General features: G+C 48.4%; 1 protein-coding gene across 1 annotated transcript in view; it reads right to left on the bottom strand.

Moving 5' to 3' along the window:
- Window positions 1-19,065, bottom strand: part of INPPL1 (inositol polyphosphate phosphatase like 1) — an 83,804-nt gene that overhangs the window by 12,932 nt on the left and 51,807 nt on the right. Inside the window, exons 11-23 of the mRNA XM_082218998.1 lie at window positions 18,261-18,363; window positions 15,586-15,782; window positions 15,349-15,466; window positions 12,557-12,653; window positions 11,512-11,650; window positions 7,718-7,817; window positions 6,762-6,850; window positions 6,291-6,372; window positions 5,961-6,050; window positions 4,697-4,810; window positions 3,681-3,769; window positions 2,630-2,717; window positions 1,211-1,366 (exon numbers count right to left, since the gene is read on the bottom strand). Coding sequence (XP_082075124.1) covers window positions 1,211-1,366; window positions 2,630-2,717; window positions 3,681-3,769; window positions 4,697-4,810; window positions 5,961-6,050; window positions 6,291-6,372; window positions 6,762-6,850; window positions 7,718-7,817; window positions 11,512-11,650; window positions 12,557-12,653; window positions 15,349-15,466; window positions 15,586-15,782; window positions 18,261-18,363 — 1,462 coding nt within the window. The remainder of the gene's footprint in view (window positions 1-1,210; window positions 1,367-2,629; window positions 2,718-3,680; window positions 3,770-4,696; window positions 4,811-5,960; window positions 6,051-6,290; window positions 6,373-6,761; window positions 6,851-7,717; window positions 7,818-11,511; window positions 11,651-12,556; window positions 12,654-15,348; window positions 15,467-15,585; window positions 15,783-18,260; window positions 18,364-19,065) is intronic.

Below are 19,065 nucleotides of genomic sequence, written 5' to 3'. Positions count from 1 at the left end.
CTCTCAGCGGCAAACCAGATGCCGGTTGGAAACTTGCAATCAGGATTCGAACACAGAGCAACTCTCCTCTGCTGAGTTATCTAGAAACTGCTATTCAGAAACATCACGGCCTCCAACTGTGGAGGCAGAGGAGCAGAGGCTAATATCTCTCTCCTTCCCTGAATCTTCCCATCTTCTTTTAAAGCCCTCTCATTCGGGGGCACCCCTGCCAGTGGGGCCAGGATTGGCCTGTGGGATGGGGGTTCCCCACCCTCTGCTTTAGATGTTGACCCACCCAGCAGAACAACATTATGTTCATTATCATCTACTGGGTTTCACCCTCATCGCCAGCAGCCAGTTGCGTAGTGGTTAGAGTTCTGGGCCGGGACCTGGGAGAGGTCAGGGTTCAAATTCCCACGAAGGTCAGTGGGTGACCTTGGGGGCCAGTCCCTGCCTCTCAGCCTGGCCCACCCCCCCCAGGGTTGTCGTGGGGGATTAAACGAGGAAGGGGGTGAGCCACAGGCCCCCCTTAGGGGATATAGATGCAATGAATAATAACAAATTACTGTTATTATCAGCATCGTCTTTTTTTTTTAAATTAAATGCTTTATTGGTTAAAAGCTTTATAACAGAAATGTTCAATGGATGTTGAAAACAAAATAGAAGAACAAAAATAATCAATCATTCATTCCTTAACTGATCACTTGCCTTGTACATGAATTTGTAATTGAATTTAACATGACCTCCAATCTTCCCATTGTGTTCCCAAATCAAATTCCTTAAATACGCACTCTTAACTTCCTTTCCTCCATGTTATTTAACTTGCTATAAAATTTATTTTATAATATCCTACTTGCACACCGAAGTTCAATCAAAACCTGCCAGCAGATTAATATTTTGACAATGTTCTTTTACACAGACTCTGTATATGTCCCACTCTCTGATAAATTTTTCCTCGGTTAACGTCTCGTAGCCTCGCTGATAAGTCTCGCCAGCTCAGCGTACTCTCTTATTTTATTTTGCCAGTCTGATTTAGATGGAATAATTAATAGTAAATTACTGCTATGCTCAGCATCGCCTTCAGTGGAAGGTCCCAAGGTGCTTTGCAGCATAGAAAAACCCAGAAAATAAAAACCCACCTTAGCTGAGCACACTGTGGAGAGCCGAGGGTGCCCCCATCGCAACCCCCCGCCCCTCGTGCTGGCAGCCCCCTCCCTCTCCTGCTCCTCACCGTAGAGCCTCTCGCGGGTCCCCATCCGCTCCGCTGGAACCCGCACCTTCATGGAGCCCCGGATGTTGCCCGTCTCCTCGCCACGGTGGGACAGGTAGGTGAGGAACTGCTGGGCAGTGCTGCCAATCATGGACTTGAGTGCAATGACACACTCCCCTGCGTGGGGAAGGAGAGGCAGGGTGGGTCAGGGCATGGGGCGAGGGGCAAGAGAGGTCCAGCCCAATTGCCACGGCGGAAGCAGCTTCGCCCCCCACCTCGCCTTTTAGGGGGGGGAAACATTAGGGCTAGCTGGCTGAATTGGTCCTACTTGGGCCAGCGAGGAGGCCAGGGGAGAATTAGCTGTGGGGTCTCAGAGCGGGTGATCTTCATAAAAGGGGAGGGGGAGGGAAGAGAAGGGAAATAAAAGATCAGGCTGAATTCAAATTAAAGGCCAGGCAGAATAGCTCTGTCTTACAGAGGTTAGGAGGTTAAATCCTGCAGGTTAAATCCTGGTCTCATGGGACAGAGCATTCCACCAGGTCGGAGCCATCACTGAAAAGGCCCTGGCAGAGGATAATCTGATTTCCTTAGGGCCCGGGACCTGTAAACTAGGTACGAGGGCCCTAAGCCACTTGCAGTCACCTTAGGACCAACTTCCCTCTGCTATAGTTTATTTTTTGTTATGTAACCTAAGCCTGCTTTCAGGTACAGTTCTGTAAACCTGAATGAATCTGAGAGTAAAATAGTTTTATCTTAACATGAATCAGATTCGTGTGTGTATTCTTTAAGATGGATTCAAAGGGATTTTTAACCAGGATGGCATCTTTATTAGTAGAACTCAGACGAGTCAGCAACAAACTGGTTGCTGCATAAACTTATAAAGGGGATTGTTTAACTCTGCTAAAGTAGACCTTCCCACATAAACAGCCTTGGCGCAGTATAACTGAAGGAGTGTCTCTACCCCGGACACTGAGGTCAAGCACCGAGGGCCTTCTGGCTGTTCCCTCCCTGCGAGAACCAGGCAGAGGGCCTTCTCGGTGGTGGCACCTGCCCTGTGGAACACCCTCCCATCAGATGTCAAGGAAATAAACAACTATCTGACTTTTAGAAGACATCTGACGGCAGCCCTGATTAGGGAAGTTATGAATGACTGGTGTTTTATCGCTTGATGATGATGGGAGCCAACCAGAGTGCCAGATGGGCGGGGTATAAATAATAAATTAATATGATTATGATTCTATGAGCCTTGAAACCGGTGAACTGATTCAATCTGCAAGCGGATAGCAAAACAGCGACTGCGTTCCTGCAGAAGTCTGAAGTCCCGCCTTCCTGTCAAGACTGCCATGCACAGACAAAAGTCCACTTCTAGGTCCAGCGTGCCTGGTTCTGCCACACACCCGGTTCCCCACCACCACCTCCGGGAACTTCCCAGCTCCTTACCATAGGACTCGTAGCCATCCAGAGATTTGACCGTCAAGAGGATGTGCTGGTCTTGGAGGTATTCAATGTCGGAGAGGATGGGCTTGAGCTGCAGGCAGAAGAACGAAAGGGGATGAGTCGAGGCCAACGGGAGCGTCAACGCACCAAATGTTTGGACAGGTTTACTTTGAATCTCAAGAGGAGACAAGCTTAGTGGCTCTGTTTGCTCCAGAGGGGTGTCTTAAGGTAGGTTTACCAGACGTCCCCAGTTCCTGGGGACAGTCCCGGATTTGCAAATCTGTCCCCGGACAAATTCCGTCCCCGGAATGTCCCCAGATTTGCAAATCTGTCCCCGGAAAACGTGGCAGCGGCAGCCTCAGCAGCCCGGAGTCAGCCTGGTAGCACAGTTGGCTCTGGCTGGCTTCAGGAGCTGCTCCATGCTGTGGCAGCTGCCATTTTTCCTCGCCGGAAGTCCCCCATATGATGTGTCTTGTGCGCATAGGATGTGTCTTGTGCGATCTCTTGCCCCCTTCCCCCTTTGTTTTGACTGATTGGGGGAGGCTCGGGAGTCACGGGTGGGCAGCCGTTGCCCAGTTTTTTAAAAACTCTGTGCATTTATGTTTCACAGGGTGCGAAAGAAGGGCTTTGCACCTTTATACAATATGCATGTGTCCTTGGGTCCAGGGTCTTTTGCCTCACCATCCCCACTACTGACTCCCTGTTGCTACTCAGCTTCCAAAAAATAAAAATAAAAGTGTCCCCGGATTCATTGAAAAAAAATCTGGTAACCATATCTTAAGGCCACTAACAGCAGGGCCTTTAGCGTGGTGGCACCTGCCCCTTGGAATGCGCCTCCAACGAACTTCAGGTTGGTGCCAGAGGTATTGGCACAATACAGGTGACCAGATGGAGTGTGCCTCTCAGGAGAGGCTCCTCTCTCCCCCCCCCCCCCCGGTTCCGATAGGCCCCTGGGCCCCTCTCGGCCTCATGCGAATCAGGGACCTTCTGCGCCCCCAAACTGTCAGACGCTGGCAGGAGGGCATGGGGGAAAGAGGAGGAAGAGTCGCCTCACCGTCGGCAGCTGCCGGGACGACCACTGCACTTTCAAGAAGTTGATGTTGTCACTGCTCTGCGAATCGTTCTCAAAGCTCTTCTTGAATTCTGGGAGAGGGAGGTGGAAGTTAATAATAATAATAATAATAATAATAATAATAATAATAATAATAATTTTTTATTTATACCCTGCCCTTCCCGGTTCAAAAAACCGGGCTCAGGGCGGCTAACAACAAATTTAAAACACTTAATTGATACAACAAGAATCATCATAAAATACAGTATAAAACATGAATAATAAATTCAGAATTCAAAAATCAATTTAGGGGGGAAAGCCATCCAATAAACATTAGATGATCACCAGGGCTAGCTGGCTAAATTAGTCCTATCTGGGCCAGTGAGGAGACCAGGGGAGAATTAGCTGTGGGATCCCAGAGCGGGGAATCTTCATAAAAAGGGGAGAGGGAGGGAGGGAAGGGGAATAAAAGATCAGGCAAAGTTCAAATTGAAAGCCAGGCGGAATAGCTCTGTTTTACAGGCCCTGAGAAAGGAAGTTAAATCCTGAAGGGCCCTGGTCTCAGGGGACAGAGCATTCCACCAGGTTGGAGCCATCACTGAGAAGGCCCTGGCACTGGTGGAGGATAGTCTGACTTCCTTAGGGCCCGGGACCTCTAAACTATGGTTATTCATGGACCTTAACGTCCTCTGTGGGGCAGACCAGGAGAGGCGGTCCTGTAAATACGAGGGCCCTAAGCCACAAAGGGCTTTAAAGGTCAAAACCAGCACCTTAAACCTGATCCTGTACTCCACCGGGAGCCAGTGCAACTGGTGGAGCACTGGGTGAATATGCTCCCATGGCAGAGACCCCATGAGGAGCCTCGGGGCAGCATTCTGCACCCGCTGGAGTTTGTGGGACAGCTTCAAGGGCAGCCCCAAGTAGAGCAAATTACAGTAGTCTTAACAGAAGTTAAGGGTCAGCCCCGGCCAGGGTGGCTATTTCCACAAAGACACCCCCAAACACACACACACACCTACCTTCTAGGCAGGCAGAGTAGAACTCTATGAAGAATTTGGTCCTGCTGGCTGTCTTCACAATCGCCTCGACGCTCTCAAATTCAATGTAGGCCTGGTCTGAAGATTTAGAGAGACCTGGAGGGTGGGAGGAGAGAAGGAGGGTGGGATGCATTGGGGGGGGGAGACCCTGGACAGGTCCCCTCCCTCAGGAGGCCAAACCGCCAAGAACCAGTGAGAAATGCGGACTGGATTCAGGAGTTTCGACCTCTTCGGTAGACCTGAAGGGGGATCTCCACCCCCATCGTTCTGCCTGGACACTGAGGTCCAGCGCCGAGGGCCTTCTGGCGGTTCCCTCCCCGCGAGAAGCCAAGTTACAAGGAACCAGGCAGAGGGCCTTCTCGGTGGTGGCACCTGACCTTCAGATATCAAGGAAATAAACAACTATCTGACTTTTAGAAGACATCCGAAGGCAGCTCTGTATTGGGAAGATTTTAATGTTTGATGTTGTTGCTTTTTTATTATTGTTATTGGTGTTCTGTTGGGAGCCGCTAAGAGTGGCTGGGGAAGCCAAGCCGGATGGGTGGAGTATAAATAATAAATTATTATAATATTATTATTACAGTGGTACCCCTGGTTCTGAACGGGATCCGTTCCAGAGGCCTGTTCGCAACATGAAAAGAGCGTAACCCGCAGCGGCGCGTCTGCGCATGCGCGGGTTGCGATTCGCTGCTTCGGCGCATGATGTCATTTTGCGCTTCTGCGCATGTGCGAGCAGCTAAACCCAGAAGTAACCCTTTTTGGTACTTCCGGGTCGCCACAGGATGTAATCTGAAAGAACATAACATGAAGGGACGTAACCTGAGGTATGATTGTATTATGGGATGTTTTTAGCTGAGATTCCCACACTACCTGACCCTTGGGGGTGTCTTCCAATTCTGCAATTCTACAGCTCTATACTGAAGAAGAAGAAGAAGAGTTTGGATTTGATATCCCGCTTTATCACTACCCGAAGGAGTCTCAAAGCGGCTCACATTCTCCTTTCCCTTCCTCCCCCACAACAAACACTCTGTGAGGTGAGTGGGGCTGAGAGACTTCAGAGAAGTGTGACTGGCCCAAGGTCACCCAGCAGCTGCATGTGGAGGAGCGGGGAAGCGAACCTGGTTCCCCAGATTACGAATCTACCTCTCTTAACCACTACACCACACTGGCTCCCAATATACTGGTGCCGTCTCAACCCCTCTCCGTTCAAGCGCACGCATGCACACACTCATTCATTCCCCAGTACCTTTCTTGGAAACAAACTGGGACGTGACCCCAACTTCAAATGCCGCGAAGACAGGGGAGTGGTCGCTGCTCACAATGTCGTCCGTGCATCCTGACAAAGAAGGGTAAGAGCGTCAGGAGAACTCTGCCGGATTAGGCCAATGGCTTATCTAGTCTGGCATCCTGTTCTTACATGGGCTGACCAGTTGCTCCCATGGGAAACCAGCAAGCAGGATTCGAACACAAGAGCACCTTTCCCCTCCTGTGGTTTCCAGCAGCTGATTTTCAGAAGCATGGCTGCACAGAACTCACCGTAAGAGTTGCTATTGAACTCTGATTGCACAGAACTCACCGTAAGAGTTGCTGTTGATGTGGGTTTCCGGATAGGACTTCCAGAGGATGCGGTCACACCAGGAGGGAACGTTTGTCCGCACCTGGGAACAAGAATCAGGGTTTGAAAGGAAACTCTTGAACGCAGAAAGCCCCACCATCCGCCTCTTTGCTTTTGACACTTCTCTGACTAAGGAATCTGCACTCAAGCGGAAGATCCCAGGGTTCAATCCCAGAGTAGGTCTGGGAGAGATCCCAGCGGGAAACCCCGGAGAGCCACGGCTGCCAGTCAGTGCAGGCAGTATGGAGCTGTATGGGCCAAGGGTCTGGCTCAGTAGGAGGCAGCTTCCGATGTTCCCAGGGACAGGCTGCAAGCTGAACTCTGCCTCCCTCCCTACACAGCAACCGAGCATTTCTGCCCACCCCCCTCCCATTTGCGGCCAACCCCCTCCTCCCAACTTTGCCCTTCCCCTCTCGGGCCGGCAGCACCTACCCCAGTGGGCTTCTGTTTATGCCAGACGTAGGTGTCCCGGGAGCCCCTCTCGTAGCGGTACGTGGGGGGGAAGGTGATCTCCTCCTCACCTGGGGAAAGCGGAAGACAAACCAGAGACCGGCTGATGCACAAACCCAGCAAACCTTGGCTAGCCTTAACCATGGTTCAACAAACCAAGGTTGGCATTCACCACGTCGTGCTCAGACATGATACTGAGCTACGTTTAATAGAAAGCAAAAGCTTCCAGTCTCCTTGATGCCAAAGCAGAAGAGGGGAAAGCGAAAGCTCAGGTGAGGTGTCTCCAAGCCACAATTGTCTATAGTTTATTGTGACACATGAATGCAGAGGTTCTGCTGCTTTTGTTTTATCCTGCATTTATTCTCCTGTGAGTGACTATTGCATTATGGTTGTTGCATGATTTTAAACTTCCATCTGACGCTTTAAGGGGCTGCAATTTGAATTTTCTAAATTAGTAACAGCGAGGCGTGAAGTTGCAGGTTCAAAGCTCATCTCAAGTCTGAGCCTCCTCGTCCTTCGCTGGCAGGAGGAGGAGAATGCGGCCGGCTTACTTGGCAGGGCAGCCGCAAAAGTTACTGAGATAATGTATATCAAAAATGTTAGGAAAGCTATTTAGATATTGAGTGTTATTCCCTATTACTAACATAGCCCTTTTATCTCAAGAAGCAACGCCACGCTTCAGCTTGTTCCTCCCTCCCCATCCATCCTGTGGCAAGGAGTTCCACAGGCTGTGCCTTCTACTATAACAAATGCCAGCCAGCAAGTGAACCACCCAACCTTCTTTTAAAAAGGGAGTTATTTAAAACAATCTGGGACCCTTAGCTCATCACGCAAAGCTGAGTTGGAGAACGGCGGCTGCAACACACAACTCCTAAAGTTGGAGAAAGAGGGGAAAGGGGGGGTGGGACGGGTTGAGGGGAGAGAGATCAGCCGCTCACTAAATCTCAGGAAGATCTTGTGTTTCTCCTTCTCCAGGTTGAGCTGATCCACCCTGAGGAGCGGCTCAAACTCCTTGCGATTGATGTAGCTGAGGATCTCCTGAGGGAGGGGAGGAAAAGATGCCACAGATCAGTGTGTGGAACCTCGCAGAATCGTAGAACTGTAGCGTTGGGGAACCCCAAAGGTCCTCTAGTCCAACCCCATGCAATAATAATAATAATAATAATAATAATAATAATAATAATAATATTAATATTAATAATAAATTTTATTTTTATCCCGCCCTCCCCGGCCAAAACCGGGCTCAGGGCGGCTAACACCAATAAAATAAAATCACAGTAAAAGCATAATAGGGGGGAAAGAGAGGGAGGGAAAAAAACCCCAATTTAAAATACAGGTTAAAATGCCGTTTAAAATGCAGCCTCATTTTAAAAGTAGCCCATAGATCAAAACCATAAGGGGAGGGAAACATAAGGGTCAGACTGAGTCCAAACCAAAGGCCAGGCAGAACAGCTCTGTCTTGCAGGGCCCTGGTCTCTTGTGACAGAGCGTTCCACCAAGTCGGGGCCAGTACTGAAAAGGCCCTGGCCCTAGTTGAGACCACCTTGTGACTTGGGACCACCAAAGTGTTGTTATTTGTGGACCTTAAGGTCCTCCGCGGGGCATACCAGGAGAGGCGGTCCCATAGGTATGAGGGTCCTAGGCCACATAGGGCCTTAATGGTCAAAACAATGAAGGAATCATGACTTAAAAACTGCTGGGAAGCCAAACTTTCTGAGTCCTAAGAACATAATGAGAGACCAGTTGTTGGATCAGGCCAAAGGAGCCCTTTCATACCACATCCCAGAATCCTGTCCTCACGGTGGCTGACCAGTTGCTCATTATGGGAGACCCAGAAGCTAGACCTGATACTGTCTCCTTACTTGCAATTCCTAGCCACTGGCATTCAGAGGCATAGCTGTCAACTTCCAGATTTGAAAATAAGGGATCAGCAGCCTCACCTGTCTCAGGGACAGTCTATGGGATATCTAACAATCCGGGATAGCAGCGGGAAGCAGCGGGAAACGGCGCTGGAATAAGGGAATTTCCCGCAAAAAAAGGGAAGGTTGACAGCTATGTTCAGAGGCCTCCACTGCCACTGGCAGTGGGGGCAGGGAGAAGATCGTCCCGTCCCTCCCGTCCCCCAAATCTCAGGGCCAATCTAGACCCAGGTAAAGGTAAAGAGACCCCTGACCATTAGGTCCAGTCGCGGACGACTCTGGGGTTGTGGCACTCATCTTGCTCTATAGGCTGAGGGAGCCGGCGTTTGTCCGCAGACAGCTTCCAGGTCATGTGGCCAGCATGACTAAGCCACTTCTGGTGAACCAGAGCAGCGCCTGAAAACGCCGTTTACCTTACCACCAGAGTGGTACCTATTTATCTACTTGCACTTTGACGTGCTTTTGAACTGCTAGGTTGGCAGGAGCAGGGACCGAGGAACGGGAGCTCACCCCGTCGCGGGGATTCGACCCGCCGACCTTCTGATCGGCAAACCCTAGGCGCTGTGGTTTAACCCACAGACCCAGACGACCCCTCATAAGCACCTTGTTTGGGCTTCAGATGAGCAGAGCCTTGTTGTGCCTGTGGAAACGCCCTCTGCGCATGTGCAAGCGCACTGCGGCCTTTCTCTCTTCCCCCACGTCCCAGGGATTAGCCCTGCTCCCTCCAGAAGATCAGGATAGATTTTAAAATAGACAGACTTCTTCACACAGCACATGGTTAAAACTACAGTGGTGCCTCGCAAGACGAAATTAATTCGTTCCGCAAGTTTTTTCTTCTTGCAAGTTTTTCGTCTTGCGAAGCACGGTTTCCCATAGGAATGCATTGAAAATCAATCAATGCGTTCCTATGGAAACCGCTTGCCAGGCTGGCGGTGCGGAGAAGGGCTTTTCTCCCCACCGCAAGCCTTCAGGACAGGTACGGGAACAGACGGGAAGGGGCGCAGCGCTTCTCCTCTGTTCCCGGGGCTTGCGGTGGGAGGAGGGTTTTTCCTCCCCACCGCCAACATTCAGAACAGCATTCTGAATGTTGGCGGTGGGAAGGAAAACCCTCCTCCCACCGCAAGTCTTCAGGACAGCCATCCGAAGGCTGGCGCGGGGAGAAGGGCTTTCCGCCCCACCGCCAGCCTTCGGAGCAGCCTTCCGAAGGAGGAGCCTTCCGAAGGCTGGCGCGTGGAGAAGGTCTCTCCGCCCCACCGCCAGCCTTCGGAGGAGGTCCGAGGACAGTGGGGAAGACGCGCTGCGCTTCCCCGCTGTCCCGGAGATTTCCCTATGGGCTTTCGTCTTGCGAAGGAAGCCCATAGGGAAATTCATTTTGCGAAGCGCCTCCAAAACGGAAAACCCTTTCGTCTAGCGGGTTTTCCGTCTTGCGAGGCGTTCGTCTTGCGGGGCACCACTGTACTGGAAAACCTTCCAACAAGAGGAAGTGATGGCCAGTATTGGACAAATTCAAGAAGGAGGAGAGGGCTATTGATGGCCATTAGCCACAATGGCTTTGCTCTGCCTTGGCAGCTGACGGCAGCCGTGCTCCTGTTGTTTTTTATTATTATTATTTTATTATTATTATTGACATAGTAATAATCACAAATAAATAAGAATAAAAATGTGCACCCCACCACTGAGACCATTCCATTGTAACTACCCAACCTCCCAAAATTTCAACACCTCTTGCGATGGTTTGGCCCCTTTCTGTTTAAACAGTACAAATTCTACACCCTCCATATTTCCTCGAAATCATTTCTCCTGCGAATTCCCCGTCTTACCTTAACGGCACATGTTAATTTATCATTAATAGCTATATCCCACGCCTCTTTACACCATTCTTCCATTTTATATTCTGCTTGCCCCTTCCACTTCCTAGCTATTATAACTCGTGCAGCTGTCAATAAATTTGTGAGTGAGTCCTTCATAGCCTGCGAACCTTCCACCCCATTGTAAATTGATAATAAGGCTACCTCTGGACTTTTGGTCAGCTTTAATCCAGTGATTTCTGCTATCTCCTTAAACACCCTTTGCCAAAGAAATTGTGCATATTTACACATGTGGACATAATTCCCTGTTTCCTGGCATCCCCTCCAACATAACATTGAATATTCCTTGTTTATTTAATTTGAATAATATAATATAATATAATATAATATAATATAATATAATATAATATAATATAATATAATATAATATAATATAATACAGTGGTGCCCCGCATGACGAATGCCTCGCAAGACGGAAAACCCGCTAGACGAAAGGGTTTTCCGTTTTTGAGCTGCTTCGCAAGACGATTTTCCCTATGGGCTTGCTTTGCAAGACGAAAACGTCTTGCGAGTGTTCCGATTTTTTTCTGCTCCCCCCCCCTTTTTCTAAGCCGCTAATAGCCTTTTAGCCGCTAATCCGCTAAGCCTTTAATAGCCGCTAAACCACTAATAGCGCTAATCCGCTAATAGGGTTGCTTCGCAAGACGAAAAAACCGCTAGACGAAGAGACTCGCGGAACGGATTAATTTCGTCTTGCGAGGCACCACTGTAATAAATTACAATAATTTTCTTTTATTCTTAGACAACATTTTCAATGTGCTTCTAAATATCAGTTGCTGGAAACCGCAGTCAGAAGAGAGATGCTCGCAGGTTTCCCATGCTGGTTATCTGGTTGGCCAAGGTGAGAGGAGGGCTCTGGGCAGGATCATGGGCCATGGGCCTGATCCAGCCAGCTCTTCTTCTGTTCTCGTGCCCCCCCCCCGAAGCCCACCCCCCCTTCCTCACCTGAATGTCCATGTCCAGGCGGTAATTGAGGTCCCCAAACCAGAAGAGGTGAGTGAAGCGGAGGGAGATGTCGAAGGAGCTGAGCTGCTTGTCGCCCAGGGAGAGGAGACGAAGGATGTCCAGGTAATTCTGGTTCCTCCTGGACGGTGGAGATGGGGGAAAAGGAGGACCGAGGTGCATGAGAGCGTGGCAAGAGAAGGAGCCGGTTCTGCACAGGGTTTCTGAGCGAAGTTTACCTTTTCCTTTCATTCATGAATATTTCCATAGGAAACACGTCAATAATAATAATAATAATTTATTTATTTGTTTTATTATTTATACCCCGCCCCTCTGGCTGGGTTTCCCCAGCCACTCTGGGCGGCTCCCAACAGAATATTAAAAACACGATAAAACACCAGTCATTAAAAACTTCCCAATACAGGGCTGCCTTCAGATGTCTTCTAAACATCAGATAACTCGGGATTACTTTGTCGAATTATACTCCGCTAAAACCCAAAACGGGCTTCTAAAGCAGTCTGCAAAGTGTAGAACCAGCTGTGTGGATGTTAATACGTAAATGTCGACAATTAAATTGGACAGTTAAGACAACCCTGTTGAAATTATTATTATTATTATTATTATTATTATTATTATTATTATTATTATTATTACTACCCCGCCCATCTGGGCGGCTTCCAACAGGTTAATAAAAACACAATAAAAGATTGAACATTTAAAACTTCCCAAAACTGCCCTCAGATGTCTTCTAAAAGTCAGATAGTTGTTTATCTCTTTGACATGTGGTGGGAGGGCGTTCCACAGGGCAGGTGCCACTACCGAGAAGGCCCTCTGCCTGGTTCCCTGTAACTTGGCTTCTCGCAGGGAGGGGACCGCCAGAAGGCCCTCGGAGCTGGACCTCAGTGTCCGGGATGGACGATGGGGATGGAGTCGCTTCTTCAGGTATACAGGACCGAGACTCCTCCAGCCCAGCAGTTCTGTCCCCAACCCCATTCCTAAACGCTCAAGAGCCCTCCAGCCTACCTGGCGCGGCAGAGAAAGGACTTACCTGGCTGTCTTCTCGTTGCCGGAGGTGAGGTGACAGTTCACAAACCCGAACGACGTGCCGTTGAACATGAAGGAGACACCGACTGCCCCTTTATTGCCTAGGAAGCAAAACATATGGAGAATGGAAAATATTTAAGGAATATATAAGATTATATTGTAAACATGATACCATCTTAGCAGAACTGGAATGATACTTGTGAACAATAAATAAATGAAACAAATACCTTAGTGGAACGTATGGAAAAGGATATAAAATAAAACTGTGCGATAAAACCATGACAATACAAAAAGTATAATGAGAATGATTGGCAGTTTTATGCAGAAAATTTTATTTGACAGACATGATGTTGTATAAAATTTCGGTTCTTTTTTATTTCCTTTTTTATTTCTTCAATTTTTTTCTTGCCTTTACATTGTGATGATCTTTTCTTCTTGTATTTAACTTTGCTATCCTTACCTTTGTTGTATGCTTGTATGCTTGTATTTTAGACCAATAAAGACTTACTAAAAAAAAAAGAAGGAAGCAAAATAATTGAGGTGATGCGGGAGGCAGGCATTTCGGCAGGAGAGGGGAACTGCACAAACTCCTCCAGTGCTGCTTCATTGAAACTTTCCCCTTTCCACAAACGTGGGTGACTTTAAAAGAGGATTGGGCAGATTAATGGAGGAGAAAGCTGCCATTGGCTATATTCTACCTCCACAGTCAGAGGGGGGATAGACCTGAATACCAGTCAATGGGAATCCCAGGTGGGGAGAGGGCTGTTCGTGGGCTCAATTCCTGTTTGTGGGCTTCGCTTTAGGGCATCTGGTTGGCAACTGTGAGAACAGAATGCTGGACTTTGCCCTGACCCAGCAGCCAGGGCTCTCCTTGCGTTGACTTTTATAATAATAGCAATTTTATTATTTGTACCTTGCCCATCTGACCAGGCTGCCCCAGCCACTCTGGGCAGCTTCCAACAGCTGTAGATTTTTTGGACAGGTGTTATGTGGTCTCGGTGACCACTCCCAGTCCCCAATCTAGCTGCCGCATTCTGGATTAGTTGTAGTTTCCGGATCACCTTCGAAGGTAGCCCCACATAGAGTGCATTGCAGTAGTCCAAGCAGGAGATAACCAGAGCATGCACCACTCTGGCGAGACAGCCCACAGGCAGGTAGGGTAGACAGCTGCCCTAGACTGCAGTTCACATTACAGTGGTGCCTTGGTTCTCAAGCTTAATCCGTTCCGGAAGTCCGTTCCAAAACTAAAGCATTCCAAAACCAAGACATGCTTTTCCATGGAAAGTAATGCAAAAGGGTTTAACTAGTTCCAGACTTTTAAAATCAATTCCTAAAACAGCAATTTAACATGGATTTTACTATCTAATGAGACCATTGATCCATAAAATGAAAGCAATAATCAATGTACTGCAGTCACACAATCAATCAATCAGTAGCTGAACTGCGTTCCACACAGTCACAAAAACAAAACCACAAAAACGTAAAATAGCAAAAACAGACAGACCTCAGCGTAGCACTCAAAATGGAAGTGTGGCACTCAAATCGGAAGCGCAATGCTCAAAACGGAGCACGTTCGACTTCCAAAAAAAGTTCGCAAACCGGAACACTTACTTCCGGGTTTGCAGTGTTTGGGTTCCAAGTTGTTTGAGTAACAAGGCGTTTGAGAACCAAGGTACCACTGTAAGTGTTTCAGCAATTCACCATCTTCTGCTCCTCCCACCTGCTCAAATTCCTCTCCAGGCAATAAATCTTCCCAAATGCGTTTGAGCCGCAGTTGTTTGGCAAAGACCGCCAGCAAGAGCGCAGAGCTTTGTGGGAACGGGGAGGAGGAGAGAGGCCTCTTTGGTTCAGTGGTAAAAGCTTCTGCAAGCTCAATCCTCACAGCATCCGGGAACAGAAAAAGCTCCCTTGCAGAGAAGCCCAAGATCCAACGGCAGCCAGGAATACCGGGCTACTCTGAGAGCATGTGATAGGAATTTGAGGTCTTAGATATATGGCAATGTTCATAACCGCACGTACATAGATCAGCACAGGAAGACCGACCTGGAACCATTTTGATTCCTAAACTGATCCAATGTTTTCTCTGCAAGGTCAAAGTGGGAAACCTCCCCATTGTCTCTTTCCTCACAAATCCTGTCTTAAGGGCACATTTAAGATGTGAATAGGGTGTGAGCCTGTGACCTGGCCCAGGAACTAAGTATTTATCACTACAAAAGACTGGCCAGGCTTCCCAGGCAATCCAGTCAAGTAACCTGCCAAACAGGAGATAAACAACGACAGGAGAAAAACAATATTCAAATTTCTGTTTTAGACCGCCTTTTCTGTGATGTAGGGGTGGTCTTATGTTACACCCCCTTCTGTGATGTATGTATGATGTTTCTGGGGGTGGTCTTGATCTACAGGATGGGAATTTCAAAAGTCTTTATAAGGCCTTGTGCGCCATGTTTCTGGGTCCCTCCTCTCTCCTGCAGGTGAGGGGAGCACCCTGTTGCAACAGATCAATAAAGATCAAAGCTTACTAGCTGCTTTGCTTCTCAATAGTCTCTGGTTGGCCTCTGTTATTTTCTCCTACCAATAGGGAACCTGTGTAAGGACTCTATATGGGCTCTTGGATACCCCATAAGGGAAAAGGGCAAATTTTTGTTTACAACAAGCACACGGGGCAACTTCCTATGTTGCACACTTGCATGACTCTAAAATGGACTCAGCACGGAAACCGCTAAAACGACCTGGCTTATTCCTACCCAAGACTCTTGCTGGGGGAATCTGGGGCAGCCTAGCCTCCTCTCCTCTTACCCAGAGTGTTGGCGATCCCGGTTTTCACGCTGGAGGTGCTGACATGGCTGATCCGGTTCTCGTGTTCTGGTTTCACCAGGACGGCTATTTTAATGTTCCACAGGGACTGCATGGCGATCTGGAAAGAGGCAAGCAAGGAGACGGCGTTTCTTATGGGAAGACCTGGCTGGGGGGAGAGAGAAACAGGCTCCCCCCGCCCCCTCCAGGCGGCCCCTCTGCCTCCTCCTGGGCACCCACCGGCCGGTACTCTATATCCGTGAACTCCTTGAGGACTCCGCGCACAAAGTCCACCCACTCCTTGTCCCCCATGGAGTTCTCCTGGGTGCCGAAGACGTAGATGTCATGGGGGATGGTGACGGTCATCTCGTCCAGCGTCTTGCCCAGACCCTTCGAGGCAAACCAGGAGGTGATGTTCTTGGGAGGCGGAACGCTGCCTGCAGAGAAGAGGGAAGTGGCCAATCATCATCATCATCATAAATAAATTTTTATTTATACCCCACCCTTCCCGGTTCAGAAAACAGGGTTCAGGGTGGTTAACAACAAATTTAAAACACTTAATTGTAAAAGCAGCATAAAATACAGTATAAAAACATGAATAACAATAAAATTCAAAATAAAAAAAATCCTTCCTGTAGCACCTTAAAGACCAACTAAGTTAGTTCTTGGTATAAGCTTTCGTGTGCATGCACACTTCTTCAGATACACACAATAAAATTCAAAGTTCAGAAATCAATTTGGGGGAAATCCATCCAATAAGCATTAGATAGTCACCAGGGCTAGCTGGCTGAATTGGTCCTACTTGGGCCAGCGAGGAGGCCAGGGGAGAATTAGCTGTGGGGTCTCAGAGCGGGTGATCTTCATAAAAGGGGAGGGGGAGGGAAGAGAAGGGAAATAAAAGATCAGGCTAAGTTCAAATTGAAAGCCAGGTGGAATAGCTCTGCCTTACAGGCCCTGCGGAAGGAAGTTAAATCCTGCAGGGCCCTAGTCTCATGGGACAGAGCATTCCACCAGGTCGGAGCCATCACTGAGAAGGCCCTGGCCCTGGTGGAGGATAATCTGGCTTCCTTAGGGCCTGGGACCTCTAAACTATGATGATTCATGGACTCTAAGGTCCTCTGCGGGGCAGGAGAAGCGGTCCCGTAAATACGAGGGCCCTAAGCCACAAAGGGCTTTAAAGGTCAAAACCAGCAATTTAAATCTGACCCTGTACTCCACCGGGAGCCAGTGCAACTGGTAAAGCACTGGGGGAATATGCTTCCGTGGCAGGGACCCCGTGAGGAGCCTCGCTGCAGCAGGGCTCTCCCAGAGGCGTCCAACCATTGGCCAGTCATTGCAGCAAGGTGGGAACGGGGGGGGGGGAGTCTGCTGGGACCACCCAGCCGCACCAGCTTTTCCCCTAGCCTTGCTCTACCGCCCAGCCTGGGACCTTATAAGGCAAATGTTCTGCTTAAATATTTTTGTTTCTGCTTAATGTTTTTGCAGAGAGTGTTCTTTGTCTTTTTGGCAGGAGCACAGATGTTCCTGGTTTTTAAGACTGTGGAAATGTTTTGAATTTGTGTAATTTGCATTACAGTCGTACCTTGGTTTGTGAATAGCTTAGTTCTTGAACATTTTGGCTCCCAAACGCTGCAAACCCAGAAGTGACTGTTCCGGTTTGCAAACTCTTTTTGGAAGCCGAACGTCCGACAGGGCTTCCGTGGCTTCCGATTGGCTGCAGGAGATTCCTGCAGCCAATCAGAAGCTGCACTTTGGTTTCCAAATGTTTTGGAAGTTGAATGGACTTCCAGAACGGATTCCGTTCAACTTCCAAGGTACGACTGTATTTTGAATTTGCCTTACCATAAGCGATGTTATGTTCCGAGGATTACGTTCAAAGCCAAAATTGCATATACTGTCGTACTTTGGAAGTCGAACGGAATCCGTTCCAGAAGTCCGTTTGACTTCCAAAACGTTCGGAAACCAAAGCATGGCTTCTGATTGGCTGCAGTGGCGTTCAGGAGCCAAAATGTCCGAGTACCATGGCATTCGGGATCCAAGGTGCAACTAATTGAAACATATTGGGTGCAATGGTGGGTGGGATCTCCAAAGTCTATTTTCCCAGATGCCCAGACACTTTCCACCCACTTTTTCCACTTTTGTTATTTTCTTTGCCCAAAGCACAAAAATTAATTGTGCAAAAGTCGTGGGCTTTGTACTGACACGGGGCGGGAACATTCGCTGTTCTCTTTTGGGTGCCTGCTAAAAGCATTCTTGTTTACAGGCAACCCCACCCAGGTATTTAGAAAGTTGATGCGAGTTCTGATCTGTTTTTAGCTTATTTTAACTTTCCTAAAAGGGACACGGGTGGCTCTGTGTCTAAACCACAGAGCCTAGGACTTGCCGATCAGAAGGTCCGTGGTTCGAATCCCGCCGGCGGGGTGAGCTCCCGTTGCTCTGTCCCTGCTCCTGCCAACCTAGCAGTTCAAAAGCACGTCAAAGTGCAAGTAGATAAATAGGTACCACTCCGGCGGGAAGGTAAACGGCATTTCTGTGCGCTGCTCTGGTTCGCCAGCTGCTGCTCAGTCATGCTGGCCACATGACCCGGAAGCTGTACGCTGGCTCCCTCGGCCAATAAAGCGAGATGAGCGCTGCAACCCCAGAGTCGGTCACGACTGGACCTAACGGTCAGTGGTCCCTGTCCCTTTACCTTTCCAAAAGTCTTACATTATTGCAATATATTCTTCTTACTGATAATTGTGTTTTGCCTTTTCCGTAAACCGCTTTGAAGCTTTTTTGTTTTGTTTTTGCCATCAAGGGGTCTACACATTTTATGGAATAAATAGAACAGCAGACTGCTCCCTGCGGCTCCTCTCTCGACCCCAACACCTGTGACAGCCCAGGAAAGGTTCACACTTCCCGGTGGCAAGACTGACCCATATTCCATGTGCCAATGAAGATGGAAATCATGTCCGGCTCGTCCTGGTTTGAATGTCTGTTCTTCATCAGCTGTAGGAGTTGGCAGAAGGCCTCGCGTTTCTGTAGTGAGGCGGGTGGGAACACGACAGGAGGGCAGCGAGACAAAGAGAACAGCCTCAGAGAAACACAAGCAGGCAAAACCACCCAGGGCTCCCCAACTTTCTAGGCAATCCCTCCATTTCCATATTTATTCTTAAAGCAGCACGTTTCTAGCCCTCTTGATGGCAGAGCCCTCCGGCTTTGAACACACCAGCAATCCCACCTGTGATTCTCAGAAACGTTGATGCTTTTAAGAACATCGGCAGGGTTACTGTAATAACCTGCAGTTTTATAAGAGTATACAATTAAAGTAGATGAATAAATGAGTAAATAAAGTTAATTTATTTACTGGTCTTGAAAGACCTACATTGGCTCCCAGTACATTTCCAAGCACAATTCAAAGTGTTGGTGCTGACCTTGAAAGCCCTAAACAGCCTCGGTCCAGTATATTTGAAGGAGCGGGGTACAAATAAATTATTATTATTATTATTATTATTATTATTATTATTATTTTGGAATTTGCAGAAACCAGAAGCTTTCTTATTGGGTGTAGTGGGTAAAGAGATACCGAGACAAGATAAAAAGTTGTTCTTGTATGCAACTACTGCAGCAAGAATTCTGTTAGCCCAAAGATGGAAACATCAGGAGTTAGCAACAAAAGAAGAGCGGCAGATGAAGCTGATGGACTTTGCAGAACTGGCGAACTGACAGGAAGAATCCGGA

Source organism: Podarcis vaucheri (assembly GCF_965113315.1).
Source record: "Podarcis vaucheri genome assembly, chromosome: 4".
In the NCBI taxonomy this organism is placed as follows: Eukaryota; Metazoa; Chordata; class Lepidosauria; order Squamata; family Lacertidae; genus Podarcis; species Podarcis vaucheri.
The sequence above is the reverse complement of the archived record's forward strand: the minus strand, read 5'-3'. Positions and strand labels throughout refer to the sequence as shown.